The 20997-nt window shown below is 41.4% G+C and overlaps 1 protein-coding gene and 1 long non-coding RNA gene across 2 annotated transcripts; one reads left to right on the top strand and one right to left on the bottom strand.

Moving 5' to 3' along the window:
• Window positions 1–1066: 1066 nt before the first annotated feature.
• LOC136792264 (uncharacterized) lies at window positions 1067–1822 on the bottom strand. Its single transcript, XR_010835795.1, has 2 exons — window positions 1555–1822; window positions 1067–1247 (listed from the first exon to the last, which is right to left on the bottom strand). It is a non-coding gene; the product is annotated as an uncharacterized lncRNA (long non-coding RNA).
• A 118-nt stretch (window positions 1823–1940) lies between these two features.
• On the top strand, window positions 1941–16363 carry SLC38A2 (solute carrier family 38 member 2). The gene is made up of 16 exons (XM_059082089.2): window positions 1941–2346; window positions 3471–3668; window positions 3956–4037; window positions 4186–4301; window positions 7226–7299; window positions 7402–7494; window positions 7626–7707; window positions 9137–9219; window positions 9840–9898; window positions 9990–10154; window positions 10562–10641; window positions 10757–10857; window positions 11438–11562; window positions 11916–12060; window positions 12165–12262; window positions 13354–16363. Exons 2-16 carry the CDS (start codon window positions 3553–3555, stop codon window positions 13450–13452), a joined length of 1518 nt encoding a protein of 505 aa, XP_058938072.1. The 5' UTR covers window positions 1941–2346; window positions 3471–3552; the 3' UTR covers window positions 13453–16363.
• The last annotated feature ends 4634 nt before the right edge of the window (window positions 16364–20997 follow it).

Genomic DNA, 20997 nt, shown 5'->3' with positions numbered 1-20997 from the left:
GACCAACAAGAATTTGGCGGTATAGTTTCCTAGAAATTGGGTCAGGGTACTGTGTCCCATGCATTCTAGCCCAGGGCATAAGGGCAAAAACTCAAGCACATCAGGCCTCACTTGGAAGCCACTTGAGTAACCAGATATGTCTCAAGTGGCCTTTGAAAACATGAATCAAATTTGCAAACGAAAAATCAATGTTTCAATACCTCCCCCTCTTTTTTGTCATTTACTGCTCAGGTTCTTGTCATAGAGAAGTCAGAACAAGATTACAGCCCTCCCCCCAACATACACGCACACACCCCCTCAATTTTACAGGTTTCCTTAAGCATGCACTGCAATACAAACCACCAAAAAATCCAACGGACAAGAGAACTAGTCTGAGAGTAGGATTTGCCAACCATAACCACCTCTGACTATGCAAGGGATTAACCTGGATGAAGAACTGATTTAAGATCTTTTGATTTTCATCAGTGGAAACCTTATAGAAAGAAACTTCCAGCGAGTCCTCTCTAACCCACTACTAAGATTGTTTTCCAGACAAGAGTTGATCGGTGTTATTAGGGAATGTGCGTGGAAGAAAGTTAAGTTTTTTCAGCCCCAAATGTGTATCAAGTGCCAAACTTGCCCTGGGGAGCTCACAGTCTCCCTGGTAAGACTACAAACTTGAATAATTTTGAGTACAAGACAGCATACGTTTTAAAAAGTCCTCGCCACATGGGTTAGAAAACAGTCCCTGCAATAAGAGGGGTGAGGAGGAAGGCTTTCCTGAGGCTCAGTGACTAAGCCTTGAGTGATGGTGAGAAGCTGGGCACTAAAGCAAGAAAGAGTATCGTTTAGGTGAGACTGGTCTGACCAGTCGAAGGGGTGGGGGGAGAAAGGAGTGTAAAGGGGAAATCGGGTCCTCCCACGTCAATCATGAACACTGGTGCAGGCCGAGGGCACCCGCAGCCTCACGTGCCACGGAAATAGACAGTTGTACAGATTTCCTCAGGAAAACATTGAAAGCAAAAATTGTGATCACACCCAACCCTGCCCAATCTCTCCCACGTCCCCAAAAGGAAGGGAGCAGTAAGTCAGATCGTTTGTTTATTCATTCATTCAACCAACAATTCTCTCTCCTAAGAGGCCTTTGTTTCCAGCCTTTCCGGCAGCACCGAGTATTCCACAGCGAAGGGGCCCCCTAGTTGCCTGGCTCAGCAAGACCACATCAACACTGGAAGGGGAGGACCAGCATTCCAACCAAGGCAGCGCCTCTGTAAATACAAGGAGAGAGAGAGGCGAGGAGAGTTGTCCATTTGGGGTGGGGTGGTGGGATGACTGCAGTGTGTTTGCGAAGGGAAAGTGGGACTCCTACACTTCATCGGAAGAGCGAAGTCCCCAACCAGGGACCCCTTTCAAGGAGTCTGGCTTACTGGACAGGACGTAGCTTTATCCTTAATAGGGTTTTCCGGGTCCATATAGAAAGGATCTCCCGAAACGGAGCTGCCAACCGACCTAATCAGGCTAGTTTTGAAGAGTGAAAGCAGGTCTAGGAGGAGGAGAACGAGAACAGAAACCTACCAGGGAGACAACGGTGCTGCCTTGGCCCAACTTTGCTAGAGAAAAACCCCATGTAAATCACAAAAATAACCTTCAGGAAAGGATTGGGTGGGCGGGATGTGTCCCCAAAAAGCCTCGAGGAGAAAGCAAAGCCTGCTGGAAACTCGGACGAAAGGATATTTGAAGGAGAAGGTTCCTGAAAGACAACCGCATGTCCTGGGCACCAGTCCGGGCTGAAAGGGACAGACCGGGGGAAGCACGGGAGGCGTTTTTCCAGGCTGACCAGGAGACAGCAGAGCGGGGTTGGCCCGGGGAGGTGGGGGGGCGCCAGCGGGCGGGGCTAGGCGGCGCGAGTCAGCCGCGGGGGACTGACGCGAGTGGGGCGGGGTGGGGCCTTGCGGGCCTGGTCGGGCGGGGGGCGGAGCCCAGGTGGTGTTGATACACAAAGAGCAGGCACCCGGCGGCTGGGGCTCCGCCCACTGACGCGTCCTCCAAGGCGGCAGCTATAACCCACCGCTCGCGCCGCTGGCCCCAGAGCCGTGCGACGCTGCCGTGCTGGAGCGGTTTTCTTGCAGAACAGCCAACAGCCCGACCACGCGTTCCCGCACACTTGCTCCTTTCCCTTCAGAGGGCGGACGCCGGACGATTGGGGCGGCAACTTGCCATTTCCTAGTTTAGTTAAAATTATTTTCCTGCCTCTAGTTGGATTTTACGTTTTGTTTTTCTTTTTTTTTCGATTTTTGTTTGACTGAGAAAAACTCACCGAAAGCGTTTGCGTGTTGTTTCCGGGGTACAGGAGTCGAGCCTACCGAGGTAAAGCGCGCGGGGCCGTCTGCAAAGGGCTCGGGGCCCGGGCGGGAGTGGGGGAGGGGCGTCCGGGAGGGGCCGCGGCGGGAAGGCAGCTGCCGTGGTCGTTTACTCCTGGGGAGGGCTTTTTCGGTGTGCGAGCCAGCCTTCGATCCCGGTCCGCACCGGGGTCGCGGCCCTCCTCCGGGCGAGGGAGGGGCGCGGAGGCCGCGTGCGCGTCAGGAGCGGAACCGCATCCTCGCGTTAGGGGGAGGGGAGCCAGCCGGGCCCCGGGGCTCCGTTACGACAAGTCTTGTGACTGAATTAATAAAAATAATTACATAAACGGGTCTTGGAATTTGGGGGCGACGGGAGTGGGTTCGGGCTTTTAGTGTAGCGGAGGCCAGGATTGGGGAAGACAAGCGGGAACGTTTGACAATCGTCGATCGATATTGCATCAGTTTCCTTTTCGGGCAGAGGAGGGGCCGGCCGGGCGAAGCGCTCGCGAGCCAAATGCCTGTGGACTGATGTGCTCGAGGGCACGGGCGTGCGCGTGTAAACAAATCCTCGACGCCTCTGCGTGCCCTGTGCTCCCTTTCTCGGGAGAAGACTCATGTTCGCCCTTTCCGCCCCCTTCGAGTCTGTCTGCTGCAGAGGCATTTCGCCATCTGGGGGCTCCAGGTGTGAAAGGACGAATTAGGCGTCATTGCTATTGTAAATGCTAGAAAGGGGGAGCTGTGCGCCTGGGCTACATGCAGTGCACACCTAGCCAATGCCTGGGTGGGATGTTTGCCCTGCGTGCCTGTGCACGACCTAGGAGGCTGCGGGAAAAGCAAAACAGACCCCCCGCACCCCTCCCGTGAAACTTGAGAGAATGGGGAGGGCCAAACACTAAATTCCGTTGGAGAGGGTCATCGGGGTCCGGGGGGGGCGTGGGCCTCCGCAGGCGCAGCGCTGCAGGGGGACCATCTTTGTTCTCCGCGGCTCCGCTGTACTTTTCCGCCCCTCGGCGCGCGCCCCCGCCCTTCGCGCTCGGCTGGTACTTTTCCACTCGCCTGGCCGGGGATGAATCAGCCTCGCAGCACCGCCCGGCGGCGTCACGTGACCAGGGCGGGCTCTGCAGTCCTGACGCGCCGCCTCTACCTTCACAGGCAGCCGCGCGGGCCCGTGCATCTCCAAGGACAAAAGGAGCCCAGCGTTACTCGCTGCGCCTGATTCCGTCTGCCGCTCAGCATGAAGAAAGCCGAAATGGGAAGGTTCAGTATTTCCCCAGATGAGGACAGCAGCAGCTACAGTTCCAACAGTGACTTCAACTACTCCTACCCCACCAAACAAGCTGCTTTGAAAAGGTAGAAGTAGTGCGCTTTTTTAAAAACGGCTTGTGTGCATCGGAGGGTCTTTACCTGGAACTCATCTTCTGTTGCTTTAAATTACTGTAGCGTTTGGAGAGAGCGTGTAATCTCTGGAAGATTATCCGATTGTTGCAATGACATGGTGTCGTGTGAAAGTCGTCTACTACTTAATATGCATTTAAGTAAAGATGTGTGACAGCTAAACGCGGGGACCGTTTTGTGTTGAAGCATTCCTTTGTATATTTCAATCCAGTTTAGGATTTTTTTTTTTTTTTTTTTTGCAGCCATTATGCAGATGTAGATCCTGAAAACCAGAACTTTTTACTTGAATCGAATTTGGGGAAGAAGAAGTATGAAACAGACTTTGTAAGTTAAAAATAATAATTTATGTTTCTGTGGCTTTATGGAGTAAAAGAATAGTTTTACTTTTAGATTTCAAATCTAACTTGCCCAAAGCTGGTTTTCTCCATTTAATTATTGTTATATGTTTGATTATCGTTTTCCCTCTATGTAGCATCCAGGTACTACTTCCTTTGGAATGTCAGTATTTAATCTGAGCAATGCGATTGTGGGCAGTGGAATCCTTGGGCTTTCTTATGCCATGGCTAATACTGGAATTGCTCTTTTTATGTAAGTATGTGTAAGTAGTGAGTCTGCCATGCAGGGCAGTAAATATGATACAACATATATTTTGGCTCCAGAGACTGAATTTACAGTTGAAGTAGTTGACTTAAAAATCATTTGCTTAAAATTTAATATATGAGAAATTTGAAAATCTCTTTATTCTGCTACGTAACTGCATGATATCAAAAAAGCCAATTAGGTAGGAAAAATTAGGACAACTCTTAAAACCGATAATTAAACCAAAAAGTCTTTAAGTCAAAGGGGATAGTTACAGTTGAATAGGGATTGAATATTTTAAAAGAACTGTTGATAAATCCAGGGTAGAATTTTTATTCTGGCAAACTCTGAAACAAGAAATATTAAAAAGCATGGTAGCCTTCAAGTCAGTTTGGTAAATTGACAGTCTCCCCAAGGACCTGTGGCTCCTTTTGTACGTAAGAAAAACAACTTTTTTTTTTTTTTAAATATATAAGGTGTGGTGGTATTTGTCTAACTTAGAACATGTTTGTTTTAAGAAAAGTGAGTCAATTTTCTGGACACTGAAAAGCAACCCATATGTGATTTTTTAATTTATTTTTTGTTTTCTTTTTAATATTTATCTCTTCCAGGTCTGTGTGATTGCCACAGCAAAAGATGAATATTTTAATAAGTACCTGCTTTGAATTGCCTTTTTTTTCCCCCTAGTTGTCCAGTTAGAATTAATTACTCCTGTGCTTTCCAGTGTAAATGCCTAGAATAGAATTTTGGAGCTGTGTAAGACTTTAGAACAGCAGTTTTTAACCATTTGCCGGCGTGGGGCGGTCACTGACCTTTGGAGAATGTAGAAGTATGGACCTTATTCCCAGAAAAAAAAAGCATAAAAGAAAAATACATGAGAAGTTTAGTATGCGTTTTCAGTGATGTTTGTATCATAACAACTAAGATTGGGCTTCTGTGGGCTCCTGGCTAAGGAACTTTCAGTGGAAGATAGTGTGATTTACTATCAGGCAAAGAAATCACATATACACGTAGCATGGAACTGTCTCTGCTACAGATATGTTTTAGTTAACTGACTGGTACCTTCTACTCGTTATTTTTTTCTAGCAGAATAGAATGTTAATGAAAAGAAAAGTAGACCTTCGCAAAGCTCTGCTTTGTGGTGAAATTCCACACTGAAGTTAAGCATGGTTTTGAGCTTTGGAAGCTAGGATTCACTCAGCTTGCTTCATTAGCATGAGGCTTTTTGAGATACAAGACCAAGAACCAGGAATTTTTGTAGAAAGGACCCTAGAGTTTCAAAGTTTTTAGTGGGGTACTTGAATGGCATCATTGTTAAACATTTGAAACCCTTCCTAACACTTAATATAAAAACTGGAGTCAGTTTTTAAATGCTCCCAGTGTGGTTATGGTGCAGAATTTACGTGAGATAATATGGCACCTTTGTTTCATAAGAGAAAGCAAAATTCTGATATGTTACCCTTGTACTTTTGAAATTAATTATACTCTAATAGGGTTTGTATGTCTGATGATTAACCATTTAATAAATGGTTAAATAATATCAAGAGTGCTAAAGTGAGTTTTTAAATCCATCAGTATTTTACAACATATATTTGGAGGTACAGACGTAAATGGTTCAAAAGCCACATGGCTGCCATCATCTGGTTAAACAACTCTTGTAGCTTACCCTATAAAGTAGACCCAACTTGAGGTTTGAAAGTGACCTCAAGGGTTATGAAGTCTATTCATTCCTCATTGTCCTTTCTGTGTAAAAGAAAGGACTGAATTTGTCAGCACACTTTGAACATTGTCTTTGATTAAGCCATGCTTTGTCCAGTTAGAGATGAGGCTGATTGTGTCATTTCCACCGCAGATTAGACCCCATGAAACTTTGGGCATTAGAATGGCAGCTTAATGCTACCACCTATGTTTAACTAACAGACATCAGTTTCTTGGCCAGACCTTGTATGGTACTGTATTCAGTTTGCCAGTAAAGAATTTGGAAAATGTGACTGTCTTCTTGTTTGCAGAGTTTTCTTTGAGTTTCCCTGATTTTGATTTGTTGTTGTTGTTGTTCCTTTTAATAAAAAGAAATGTATATTCTTCTTGGCTTGCCTGGGGGGAAGAAAGTAAAGCTGGAATGAGAGAGGACGTGTGCCCTAAAGGAAAACGTAGTGACTTAAGTAGAGAACCTTTAGTTCCTCTCTATTCTATTTTTTTTCCCTCCTGTTCCATCCAAGCGAAAGGACTGAGGGAGGAGACAGCCCAGTTGGGCGGATAGCCTGCTTGTTCTAGCACAGGCATTGTTTAACTGACAATGCTGGGCCTGTCTTCCATACCATGGTGTGCAATGTAGTATATGGTCCCAGTAGTTACTTCTCTGATTTGTGCCCATTTGTTTGTCAAGCTGTGCCTAACACTTAACATGTCAGTATCTTTCCCTCCAGTTCCTTTATAGTCCCATTCCTTTGCTTATCTATGTGGTCCAAGTGGTCTCAAGACCTTTCCTGAATCTGTCTCATTTGGATTTCACAAGTCACTGGCAGGTGTTAAAACCATTTTATAGATAAAAGGAACTATACAATGCAGAGAAGTGGCAAGTACACAGCTAATTATCATGGTGCCAGAAACAAAATATAAGTCTTGTAACTCTACCACTGAAGTTAGGTTTTCTAGTGTCTCCCATCACCTTTGGTTCAGTGGGTGAACCCTGTTCTTAACCAGTACTGTAGAGTTATTACCTGAGACATGATGCAGTCATGTTTAGTGCCAGGTAAGAGAACTTGTTGACACTCTAACCGGGAGAGTGAACACCTGTCCTTGGGGGCATTCTGTCTAGTACATAAAATATTAGGACAAGTTCCATGTTTAATGTGTAAATAAAACCAAAAAGAATTGTTTTTAAATATAGACGTGCTTATTTATAACCCTGTGCCTTTTCCTTCTCTCATCAGAATCCTGTTGACATTTGTGTCAATATTTTCCCTGTATTCTGTTCATCTCCTTTTGAAGACTGCCAATGAAGGAGGTATGGTAGCATTCTTGATATTTCTAAAACAGTTAAGCCTGTCATGCTTTTCTTCCTCTTATAAAATACTTTCTTCATGCGTCTGTGTTCCTTAAATTATAGGGTCTTTATTATATGAACAACTGGGACATAAGGCATTTGGAATGGTTGGAAAGCTTGCAGCCTCTGGATCCATTACAATGCAGAACATTGGAGGTAAGAATTTTTAAAGGACGATTTGGGTAGACCTTTTTTGCTCTTTATGTAGCGGAGAGTGGTGACACGTTACTTTTGGTGTCACATGCCACATTTTGCACTTGTAATGGTATAATTTTGTTTTCCTCCAGCTATGTCAAGCTACCTCTTCATAGTGAAATATGAGTTACCTTTGGTGATCCAGGCATTAATGAACATTGAAGATACAACTGGGTAGGTGCTAAGTAAGGTTACTCCTAAGAAACAATTACAGTCTAAAATGGTTAGATACATTTTTATCAAAGTTGGATACAAAATGATTATCAGTAAATTATTTTTTGTAAATGCTCCTTTTGAAACTGACCAAGAAGTCCTGCCAGAAACTGATTTGAACCTTTGAGAATGAAAGGCCAAAGATAGTAGTTATAGGACAAGTTATAGTAGTCCTATAACTGAATAACAAATTTCTAACCTGCGTGTGAAAACAGGTTTTCTGGAACTACTTACCTTTTCTCTTTGTATTTACTGTCCCCAGAAATTATAGTTGAATAATTCATACCCCAAACCTAAGTTAGGACTAACATTTTGAATTACATTAAAAATCAATTCCTGTCTGATTCTTGTAAATTTGAAATTTCGTGTATTTAAAATGCAGAATGCCAGAAAATGTATGGCCATGCTATACAAACCTTATCCTTCTAGCAAAGTTATTCATCCAAGTGGACTAACAGGTTTTTATCTAAAGTACACATGAGGAGGGATAATGTACTTCACAGCTTACATGCAGCTCTTTATCTCAAAATAGAGAGGTGTGGTTATCTCTGTGGCATTTGAAATTTAGTTTAGTAAGCTGATCTTTAAATATTAGTTTTCTGTGTGGGGGGTGGGGGGCTTTATTGCTAAAGTGAGCAGAGTAGGGCAATTAGAATTTGAAAATAAGTGATTTTAAATGGTGTAGTTGATTACCTAAAAAGAAAAAGGCATTGCTAGAACTCTTAGGAGAGATGCTTAACATTTTCTCTGAGTGCAGAAGGGATCTTTTTACTATTGGAGTCAAGGTGGGTCAAGGTGGGTCAAGGTGTCACAACATACTCTTGGCAACCTGGAATAAGTTCTTGTTTTAGGGGACTGGGTTTTGTGGTTTTGTTTTTGCTTATGTATTTTATCGAAGTGTGAGAAATTCCTTGTTGAAATGTTTATTAGTAAGTACATTTGCTAACAAATGTCTGAAAGAAACTTGTTTTAAAATTTCCTTGTTTTCAGCATCAAAAAAAGTGAGCTAAAGCTATGATGAAGTTGGCATAAAGTTTTCTAGAAATGCTTAAAGATAAGATTACTGGCTTAACAATGCCACTTTGTTCCCTACATTAGTATCAAGCCTTTAAGAAGCATTTTATGTTATGAATCAGCTGGCAGCCTTCCCAGAGCAAACAGTGGGACAAAAGTTACACTGTTTGAGATCCCATCTCTAACCTGAGTGAATATTCATTGAGCGCTCACAGTTAGAAATCTATTCTGTCTATGTGGGCTTTTTGAATAAGCAATACTCTTTCCAAACCTGTCTTTTTTTAAAGTATAAAACAAGTCTTGTGAAAAGAAATGTATGTTATTCTAAGTATATTTGTGGCTGGTTGTGACCTTGTTTTTCTTTTCTTTAATTCAGATTGTGGTATCTGAATGGCGACTATTTGGTTCTGTTGGTCTCACTGGTGCTCATTCTTCCCTTGTCCCTGCTGAGGAATTTAGGTGAGCAAACCCATCTCTAAAGATAATTGAAATGAGCCTCACCAGCTAGTTGGCTTCCTCTTTTTTTTGTTGTTTTTTTTTGCGGTACGCGGGCCTCTCACTGTTGTGGCCTCTCACATAGCGGAGCACAGGCTCCGGACGCGCAGGCTCAGCGGCCATGGCTCACGGGCCCAGCCGCTCTGCGGCATGTGGGATCTTCCCAGACCGGGGCACGAACCCGCGTCCCCTGCATCGGCAGGCGGACTCTCAATCACTGCGCCACCAGGGAAGCCCTTGGCTTCCTCTTAATAGAAATTAATGAGAACTAAAGAGCCCCAAAAACCTACCTTTGTGAATTTCAGCATTCAGAACTCGTAGGTCTTTGAAAAATTATAGCAGGATGGTTACCAAAGGGCCCAAATATTCTGTTGACATTTACAACATCTTGTGCTTTATAAAAATAAAAAAGGATAGTAGTTGTTGACTTAGTTATTAACAAGTAGTTTTAAGTTATTCTGCATCTTCTTATATAAGAATTAGAAATTTGATGTGTCCACACTGAAGTCTTGCAAGTAGAATTGAGTTATAGTTGCCCTAAACCTGTTTTAGTAAACGAATACCATTTTTTTTTCTCCTTATAGGATATTTGGGGTACACCAGTGGCCTTTCCTTGTTGTGTATGATGTTCTTTCTGATTGTGGTAGGTATAATTTTTCTTTAAAGCTAGAGATTCTTTTTCTAAGCCCTGTCATATTACTCAGTCTAACAAATGCAAAATAATGTATTTTCAGGTGATTTGCAAGAAATTTCAGATTTCTTGTCCTGCAGAAGTTGCTTTTCTAATTAATGAAACAGTAAACAGCACCTTAGCACAGCCAACAGCTTTTGCACCTGATGGGGCTTTTAATATGACTGAAGACTCTTGCCAACCACATTATTTTATCTTCAACTCACAGGTAACTATAATCTTTGTGTTCTCAGAGGAAGATTTGAGGGAAGAAAACAGGGAAAATACCCACTGGAAATTTTAAAACACTCCCAAGGTAAAGGAAGATCAGGTAGTAGCTGCCTTTAGGAAGCATGATTAGCTCATTATTGAGGACTGAGAAGAAAGTGTTGGTTTATAGCTTAAAATAGATTGAGAGATGAAATGATCATCTGATGTTCATAACTGATACATTCGGAAATGGAGGATATCGATCACACTTAGTGAACAGATTAGAAGAGTGGGAGCTAATTATGCCAGAAAACATCATTTTAGGCTTTGATTCTAAGATTAATAAATATAAATACAAACTGCAGAACTGTGATAACATGAGTTTGTTATATCAGGATATTAAGAAAGTTTTTGCGTTTTTTGCAGACTGTCTATGCTGTGCCAATTCTGACCTTTTCATTTGTCTGTCATCCTGCTATTCTTCCCATTTATGAAGAGCTTAAAGGGTGAGTGCTTTTTACCTACTTTTATATAAATTTATTGGAAAAACTAGAAAAATATTGATTACTGCTATAACTGCTGCTAACATATGTATCTGTATTTTCCTTTGAATTTGCATAGCCGCAGCCGTAGAAGAATGATGAATGTGTCCAAGATATCATTTTTTGCTATGTTTCTCATGTACCTGCTTGCTGCCCTCTTTGGATACCTGACGTTTTATGGTAAATAATGTCTAGTTTACTAAAAGGATAGTTAATGAAATGAAATTGACGCTTTTGTATGTATACTTCTGTCACTTTAAAAACTCGGTCTGTTTTGGTATATTTCATATTTGTGGTGAACGATTGAATTTAGAGCTTAGAATTTCCTGTAGCGTATATTGAGTCAGTAATTTCTAGAATCCAGGTTCCCAAGTTTACCATTAGCCATTCAATGGCATTTTTTACGTGATGTGCTTGCATTTAGGTTCAGCCTGACTCCTCTCCCACCCCGTTCAGATTAATACAGCACACACACACACTGTAAGCCAAACCATGGGATTTAGTTATTTAGCTCCTGTTGTTTTTAATGGGGGTCATGTGGCTAAATCTCTCCTTGGTATTTAGAAACTTTTTTTCAATGTTATTTTAATTGCATTAACCCTAATTCCAAATTAATCTTATTAACCTCTTAGTTTATAGTTGTTTTGTGAGTAGCTAATAACTTTGGTGTAGATTTTGCCATTAAGTTAGATTTTTCTACCTAATCTCCAGAGAGGACAGCACACTTGAAGCTTTTTTTTTTCTTGATCTTTCTCTATAGAACACGTTGAGTCAGAATTGCTTCATACCTACTCTTCCGTCATGGGAGCTGATATTCTGCTTCTCGTCGTCCGTTTGGCTGTGTTGGTGGCTGTCACTCTGACAGTACCTGTAGTTATTTTCCCAGTAAGTAACCTTTCAGTAGGAATGAATTGTTAAACATGAAGATTTGTGTGATTTCTGTGTTTTGGGAGAAGGGAAACACTGCTACAGCAGTATCGAGTTGATACGAGTTTTTGAAGGTTTTTTTTTTTTTTTAATGTTTCGTACATCTTTAAAACATATCCTGGGACGTTTTTTCCATAATTGAAGACACAATGATCTTTCTACTGTTCAGATATTTAGAAAACAGCAATTGAGGAGGGGTACAATTTTAGTATTTAAATAGCTGCTAGTTGAGATATGTATCCTGTTGTTTGGGGTTTGTTTTTTTTCATTAATTAAATCTGCAGTTTTTATTTATCCACTTATTTTTGCAGATCCGGAGTTCCGTAACTCACTTGCTGTGTGCAACCAAAGATTTCAGTTGGTGGCGTCATAGTATCATTACAATGTCTATCTTGGCATTTACCAATTTACTTGTCATCTTTGTACCAACTATTAGGGATATCTTTGGTTTCATTGGTAAGTTTTAGGAAGTATCAAAGTTGCTTGAAATATCAGGGATTTTAATGTTTAAAAAATGAATAACAAGTGATTCTTAAGAAATGGTAAATGCTCTTTTACAGGTGCATCTGCAGCTGCTATGTTAATTTTTATTCTTCCATCTGCCTTTTATATCAAGTTAGTGAAGAAAGAACCTATGAAGTCTGTACAAAAGATTGGGGTGAGTGAGAGATTATGACTGGAGAAATAATAATAATCTAATGCCAGAAGTTCCTCAAATGATTTTAATTTTAGTCTCCTAAATGTCATTTATTGTAGTTTCATTTTAAGTTTCTAGTAAATATATCTCTAACTGTACTTCACAGATGGAAGATTGGGAGAGGAGGGGAGATGAGAGATGGTTTGCCATCTAATACGTATGTTTAAGTTAATTGCAAGAAAGTTATTAGATGTTTTAGAAATAGGAATAGAGATAAAGAGTGTAAAGTAAAGATACGGACTCAACTTTCAGTGTTGTTTAACCAATATTTGTTGGACTGCCTACTATGTGACCAGCACTTAAATGGGCCTGTAGCGTATAAAAGAAATAATGGGGTATTTAGTCAAATGAGACTAACCATTTTCAAAGCGAAGCTTGGGGGTTAGGGAGGTGGCTACTATTACACTTTAAAGTATAATAACGACTGATTTTACAAAGGGTATGGTATGTTAACCACAAATGATCCTGGTGGGGATATTTAGGAAAAAGACTGCATTTCAGTACTTATTTGCCACTACTATTGTAGTCTGACTGAAATACAAGAATTGTTTATGAACCAACAACTATCATCTTATTTCACGTAAAATATATAGTACAGTAACTGAAGGGGGTAGGATTAGGGTTAGACCTACTCATGTCTCTTAGAAAAACCTCCAGCTTCGACTCAGGCCGCATTTTTAAGATGACTTGGATTTGATTTTGTAAGTTAAATTTTTTTCCTTCTAAAAAATGTAAAAATCCTAGTCCAGTTCTATTATATGAAATTATTTATTTAGCAAAGAAAATTGTTTACCCTTTCATTTGATACAAAGGAATGAAAAGGGAAAATTTGGGAAGGTTTCAAAGATACAGTTACTTAGTACTCTATAGTTGACCCCTTGATCACTCACTTAAGACAGTTTAACTATCTTTAGCAAGGTAAAACTGTAGCCCTGTGAAGTATTATGGACATGCTTTTAGTAATTATAAGCCCGTTTTTTTAAGTAGAAAGAGGAATATTTAGCATATGTCTTGTTGCTTGCTGATCAGTTTTCTCTGTGTGCTCATTGCAGGCTCTGTTCTTCCTGTTAAGTGGCGTAGTGGTGATGACCGGAAGCATGGCCTTGATTGTGTTGGATTGGGTCCACAATGCCCCCGGAGGTGGCCATTAACCAGCACCACTAACACTCGACAGTCCATTTGATGCCAGTGTTGAGTCAACTCTCAACTACTATGAAATTTCACCTAATGTTTTCAGTTTCACTTCCTTTTGAGGTGCAGATTCCTCGCTGGTTCTTCTGAGTGCAGAATAAGTGAACTCTTTGTTTGTTTTGTTTTGTTTTTAAAGAAACTATTCTGTAAGATAGAAATGGATATTAACAACAAAACCACGAGTCTCGGGTTAAGGGAAGTGACAATTTTATTCCATTCCAGAGAATGGACGAACTCTTAACTTTAATCAAGCCACATGTTTGGCTGTGTCATTGTTTAACTTGGATATTTTATGATTTTACTTGAATGTGCCTAATGGAACCATTCGATGTGAGAAACAATTCTTCTTGATTTACAGCAAAGTATTGAAATAACCATTGGGAAAAATACTATTATTTTTTTGTACCAAAAATATTTAAAGACCTCAGAAGCGCTATTTTACTCTTTAAAAATTGCTTTTTTTGAACTTTATCCAAAAGCAGTTGTCAATGAATTCTGTTTAAAAAAAATTCATTGTTATTTAAAGACAAATACTAGTATTATGAAATGATTTGCCTTTTTGTAGGCATACTAAGCCAAATACTTTTTTTACCCAAAATAATTTTTAGAGAAAACGAAAAATTGTACCATGAATAGGAGCACAGGTTTTTTTCCCATTCAGACTTCACCATGAAAGGATAATTGGTTAATTGTGGCTACACCAAATCAGATGAACTCTCATCATCACCTTTCTTCTCTGTCCCCAAATAATTTGGTTCATTTAGACTGAAATATTTATGGCTTCAATCTGTCAGAATGGGAGATAATGCAGATATTTCTGTGGGAAATAAAGTAACTACTTTTGAGGTACCAAATAGTGCAATTGTGTAAAACAGGGTTTATTCAGTTGCATCTGCCTCCAGAGTTGTGTTAACAGCTCCGGGTTTTTTCTGGGCCAGCCCTTTTTTGGCATTGCTTCCAGCAGTGGAAAATGGGCATTTGATGGCTGTAGGCCAAAACTGTTCCACCCAGAGAGTACAACTTTTCGAAATGCTCCTCTGCTCCTGGAAGTGTGAGTTACTTGACAGTGTATGGCTTAGTTGTGTTCATGTTTTGTCTGTAGTAGAGGTCTAATCCATAGGTTACACCAATATTTGGTATAATGTAAGTTCTCTTCGTATAGGCCACTGGGTTTCTCATGCAGTAAGCTCTTTAAAAAACTCATGTGCACTGGATTGTCATCTCATTCTTGTACAACATAGAATTACTTGTTTACATCCAACAAATGGTTAGCTAGGGAACACAGTGCAACCTGAGTGTACCTATTGGTCCGACTGCATGATCACCCTTCCTATTTTAATCCCAGTTAGAAGTGAAAAAATTATTTGGCTTTAAGAGCACATTTATTGTACGTCATGGTGTATGGTGAATATATTATTACATAATGTGGTACTTTGCTCATCAGGCATAATGTCTAAAGTCTAACATACATAATTCCATTAGTGGTTGAGGGAAGCAAATAATGGAATCATTAATTGGTCACCTGGCTATAAGGTTGTTCTCTTGAACTAAACATTTCTAGCTTTAGGCAAGGGCCAGAAATGTGGCAGACATGATTTTTGTTATGCATCCTTGTATTATATGTGACTAAATTACAGACAAGATGTGTCTGTAATCAAAGACCGTTGTGGAACTGGAAGACGTCTTGTAGTGCTATATTGGGTGAAACCAATGGTCCATTTTTGTTTGTTTCTACAAAAATTAACGTGGGGACCATCTCGAAAGGCAGTGAGAAGACAGATTCTACAGCACTGCTTTCATTCAGTTGGGCTTTTGGCACTCCATTCGACTCCAGAACCTCACCTCTAGCTCAGACCAAGAATTGGCACTTCTGGTTGGATTCCTGGAAAGAATTGCTCGTTGTGTATCTTAAGACTTGGCCAGGGAGTACCAAGTAAAGAGTTGTTCTCTACAGTTTACATCCTTTCTTATGGGAGAAAATACCATGGCAACCAGGAAGAAATGAAAAAAAAAAACTCTTCTCACAGCAAATCGATGTGGGAGGCTCCTCCAATCTCCTGGCTGTTTGAGGTTCAAAATCAACTGCCAAGGGTAAATTCCATTGCGTGATTTTCTTGGAGCTATCTTGTCTACCTGGAGGTTCCTAAACAGTGAATTCCCAGTAATGAGCAGTCTTCAGTATTAAAACCACTGTCGTGTCACCTCATTTTGCATTACTGTCTTCCGTGGATGTTTCAGTTATAACTGTAATGTTATTTATAGAACAGCATTAATCCATTAAAGCTAACCTATTTTTCAATATTTATGATAATCTTATGTATATACATTGTCTGTCCATATGTATTTGTAAATAGGTTGTATATAATGTCAGGTTTGGGTCTTGGGTTCAAATGTATATATTCCTATAAGTTTCTTAACTGCATTTTGATGAATTCACATTATGTATCTATAAGTGTCCCAAAAGTACCTGTACAGAGATTTCAATAAACAAATTGTGTAAACACTAAAAATTTAAAATACTGTTTAAATTGTATTTGCAATAAACAGACTGGCTGAACATCACATTTTTTTCATGAAAACTTGGTGCAAGTTCAGATCTCTTATTTAAATTTTAAATAAGGTCTAAATTTTCAAAATGCAGTAGTTATCAAAATGATCTAGTATAATAAAATCAAATATGATCTAGTGTGATGGAAGACCTTTGAGAACCTGGGTGTGTTAAGCTTTCTGTATATAATGTAAATATCCCCACTGTACTGTTAGAGGCCAACAATTCCAGTATGACTTGTTGGCAAAGATTGCTACACCGTTTCAATGAAACATCCTATGTTTGTTTTAACTGAACTAAAATAAATACATGCTTAATCCTGAGTAGCAGTGTTTTATTTAAAGTAATGATAAGTCGTGTCTGGTGTATTCTGTAAGCACAGCAACCTAGCACTGAGTAGGATTCCACATAATGTTAGTGATTATAATGAAGAAAGAGTGGTCAGAAAAAAGTTTAATTTGTTTTTAAGTTCCCAATGATGATTACCAAGTGTGAGGAGGAATGAAAAAAATGCTTAGCATCTGGAAGACCCAGGCTTGGGCCTGCTCTAAGTAGTGCATCAGAATCACATCTGGGGAGCTTTTTTGAAGTGCAGCTTTCTGGGGACTTCCCTGGCCGTCCAGTGGTTAAGACTCCATGCTTCCATTGCAGGGAACAAGGGTTTGATCCCTGGTTGTGGAAATAAAATCCCGCATGCTGCTGGGCTCAGCCAAAAAAAAAAAAAAAAAAAAAAAGATTTCTGGAGCATGTGTCTTATGAGTCCATAGGTTTGGAGAGAAGCTTTTCTCCCAGAAAGCTACTCAGGTGATTTCTGATGCACAATTAAAGTAAGGGGTGCTGAAACAGGCCTGGGAAATAAGGTGGGTTCAGCCTTTGTGGAGCAGTCCCAGGAAAGGAGAGGAACTGCTGTGGCTGGAGAGGAATCAGACCAGCTGAGGGTTACCCGAGAGATAGCTGAAATATCCAAAGCTGAAACAGAGGAAGGTACCTCAATACAGGTGTGCTGGGGAGTGGTTCCAAAGGCAAGGGAACCTTAATGCAAGAAATTTATATCCATTTACTAACAATGTTCAAAAGGGAAAGAATTACTTGTGACTAGAAAGTACAGCAGTTTGCAACAAATCTCAAGAACAAAAGACTAGTAGAGTTTTTAGTCTTTCATCTGAGAAGCTTTAATTGAACACCTGTGTGCAACTCAGGTGCCCATGGGAAAGAGGATGGGGTAATGTGTCAGACTCGGGTTTGAACAGAATCCATACAGTTCTCAGTTAAGCCATTTAAAAAAAAAATACTGAAGTGAACCCAGGATGCCAAGTTATTGATCTGAAATTTAAAATACATATTTGGCGGATGGGTCCCTTGGGATAAAAATTCAGTTCTACAACCAGAGAGCCAGATATTTCCAGTAAGCCTGAGAGGAATGGCCAAGGAACATGTCCGAAGAACCAGGGCTGATTCTCAACTTGGAAGTGCTCTTACCTAGAGAATTGGCTTAGTTAAGTTTCTGGTAACAAAGTAAAGAAGATCCACTTAAATTAGCTTAAGCAAAAATGGTGGCTGGGGGAGAGAGCTTCTTAGAAGGAGACTGGGGTATCTCAGAAAATTAGAAGTTAGATAAACAGGCTAGATTTATTCTAGAGACCTCAATGACAGGTGTGGAGACTTCACTATGGAGCTCTACAGTTAGATTCTGAGCACTTTCTTCAGCCAGCCTCTCACGATAAACATTGGCTAATGATGGGTCCTGCTCTCTAATCAGGTGGGCAGGTGATACAGCACACCACAGCTGTGGGACCCACCCCTAAGTTTGGGAAAATAGTTCTCACAGGAAGAGTCCTGTATCCTGGGAAACACCTCAGTTCCAGGCAAACTGGGATGGCTGGTCTAATAAAACAGCCCAGAGATACTGATAAACTGTTTCTTTGGATTTCCTTTTTCCAATATAATTGTTGAATGAATAAATTTGCCCTTCACAGCATAGTTTTGGTGAGGCTCAAAAGTTCAGCAAAAATTTACTAAATGCTTGCAAAAGAAATACAGCTAGTACCATGAAATTAAACACTTAGACTTCAAAGGTAAGGTTCAGTCGTCTGTAACAAGAGGCCTCCAACCAGAAGGCTTTCTTGCCTAGCCTATGATCTACCTCCAGGTGCCAGAAGCCATCTTTAACCTCTACCACATATAAGTGAGTCTGTGGCTGTGACATCCTTTTCCAAATCCCAGCCAGACTTGGTTGTGCCCCCACGCAGCGTGAGGAAAACATTAACACAGCAAGCCTGATTGCTTACTACTTATGTCTTCGAGGGAATCATGAGTGACCGCGGGCCAGCTCCTGGGAATGCTGCCCTCAGAATGTTCTTTATGTGAGTGACTGACGATTTTGTTATATACTCTTGAAGCAACGTATCATCCTCTACTGGCTTTTCAGGTTGCTTTACAAACACCAAGATTGCTGATGTGCACCTGATTTCATCACTGGGGTTCTGAGTCTTGGTTGCCAAATCGGGTTGCAGAGCAGAATAGGCCTATGTGGCCACGAGCACCGCCCTCCTGCCCCTGGCCTATAAAAGCCATGGACCTTGAGGCACATGGGGGCTTCCCTGGACAGACATTCCGCACACGTCCCTGTAGTTCAGTGCTGGAAAAAGAGCATTCTTGTGTGGCCTAGGACAAGGAAGGTCTTGGAAGCCCGTGACAAACCTCTCTGGACTCCCCTGTTGCATATCTTTTTCCTGTTGCTTTTGTTCTGTGTCCTTCGCTGTAATAAACCTTAGCAATGACTATTACCTGCTATCGATCCCTTCTGGTGAATCACCACATGAAACACTTATGGTGTCTTTTTTCTCTACATCATCAGTTCTCAAACCTCATCAGCATCTCTTGCCTTCTCCAGGAAGAACCTATTCATAATGAAAGCCCCAAAGCAACTGTCCTGGGGTATGGGGTGTTGGAGGGTTAGATAGTAAAGGGACTTCTTACACTGCACATGCCACCGTGTGCAACTTCAGAAAATCCCATTTGACATCTTTTTCCCCCAAGTCAGCCTGGCTGTGCTGTGAACTAGAGATTTTCTCTGTCTGCCCTTCCTCCCACACCAATACGCAGCCTGTCTTCTATTCTCATGAGTAGTGCAACTCTGTCCTCAAATCTGCCAGTTCATCTCAGATGAACAAAAGTTTGGAGTCATCAGGACCCACCCTCCTGAGATGGCAGTTTACTGGTCATATCTTTTTACTTCCAGTCTGCTTTTGAAGACCTCACTTCTACTACCTCCCTTCCTAAATGACTTACCTTAGTATTCTTTCTAACCACGTACAGTACTTTCCCTGAAAGGAGCTCTGGTAAGTTTAACTCTTTCATCTGATTATTTTTAAAAATACGCGACGTAGAGCCCAACCTGGAAAGTAGATAAGAGCAAAGCTGTGCTGGTTGAAACAGTCAGAGGTGAGGTCTAGAGCCTAAGTGCTCAGCCTCCCAACCTCTTTGCACCTGCTTCATCCCTCCATAACAATCCACAAGGTGCAGCCTTAACCTAGGGCTTTATGCAACGGGGTTCGAAAAACGTGACTCTAAATTCTTTCAGGAGTATGAGACCCCAAGATAACAAGAATCCTGCCAGACTGAAGCTCAGCGGCTGAGTCCCCTCTTTCTCTCCTTATTGCCAGGATGGTGGCCTTGGCTTCCCGTCTACAACTCAATCATCTTTATCTCAGTCCAATTCAAGAGCCTCAAGATGGACACAAAGTTCACATAGGGTTCAAGTCTCCTTGACTGTGAATGTGTTCCTGAGGAGATCCTCAAGTCCTTCCAGGTATATCTAAGGTGGAGCAGGTGAAGAAATCAAAGTGGAAAAGAGACATGATATCAAATAATCCATTTCCTGTCCCCTACTCAAGAATGATGCCATTGCCAAGAATTGCCTTCAGGTTTTGCCGAAATTGTAGTCTTTCTAAATAGGTAGGGTAAGAAACCTTAAAAAAAAATGTTGGGGCTTCCCTGGTGGCGCAGTGGTTGAGAATCCACCTGCCAATGCAGGGGACACGGGTTCGTGTCCCAGTCCGGGAAGATCCCACATGCCGCGGAGCAGCTGGGCCCGTGAGCCATGGCTGCGGAGCCTGTGCATCCGGAGCCTGTGCTCCTCAACGGGAGAGGCCACAACAGTGAGAGGCCCGCGTACCACAAAAAAAAAAAAAAAAAAAAAAAAATGTTGACCTTTGGTTACATCTAGTTCTGGAGGTCTTTAATTTTAAAAGGACAAGATATCATAAACCAATCTTCTGAACCATCTGTTTCTCAAAGATTTGGGGAATTATTCCTAGGTCCTAAGTGTATAACTTTAAGCTTCCAAAGTTATAGACATGCTTACTGAAAATGTGGCAAAATCACACATCGACATAGTTTTTAAGAGTGAGTTATCTGGTCTAAATAAGCAATAAAAAACCCAAATATATTGAAGATGCCTACTTTAAGGATACAAGTCTAGCAAGCAGCAGTTTATTTTTCTTGAGGGGAAAGGCACACCTTAAGTTTTGGTAAATGATGCATTTTCTTCCAGTGTCTCCAATCTACTGTAACCTATCATGGAATCACGTTGTGTTCCAAGCCAAAACCAAGTTATATTTCTTTTTAATTTCCTTTCATTTTCTTTGTATTTTGCCTTTTTTTTTTTTTTTTTTGCAGTACTCGGGCCTCTCACTGCTGTGGCCTCTCCCGTTGCGGAGCACAGGCTCCGGACGTGCAAGCTCAGCGGCCATGGCTCACGGGCCCAGCCGCTCCGCGGCACATGGGACCTTCCCGGACCGGGGCACGAACCCGCGTCCCCTGCATCGGCAGGCGGACTCTCAATCACTGCTCCACCAGGGAAGCCCTGTATTTTGCCTTTAAAGTGACTCAAAGTCTCAAGAGATGTGGAACTCATGGTTCACAACACTTCTGCTCCAGATAGAGGGATTGTATT

The sequence above is a fragment of the Kogia breviceps genome, chromosome 12 (assembly GCF_026419965.1).
Source record: "Kogia breviceps isolate mKogBre1 chromosome 12, mKogBre1 haplotype 1, whole genome shotgun sequence".
NCBI lineage: Eukaryota > Metazoa > Chordata > Mammalia > Artiodactyla > Physeteridae > Kogia > Kogia breviceps.
Note: the sequence above shows the minus strand (reverse complement) of the source record. Positions and strands in the feature narration are given on the sequence as shown.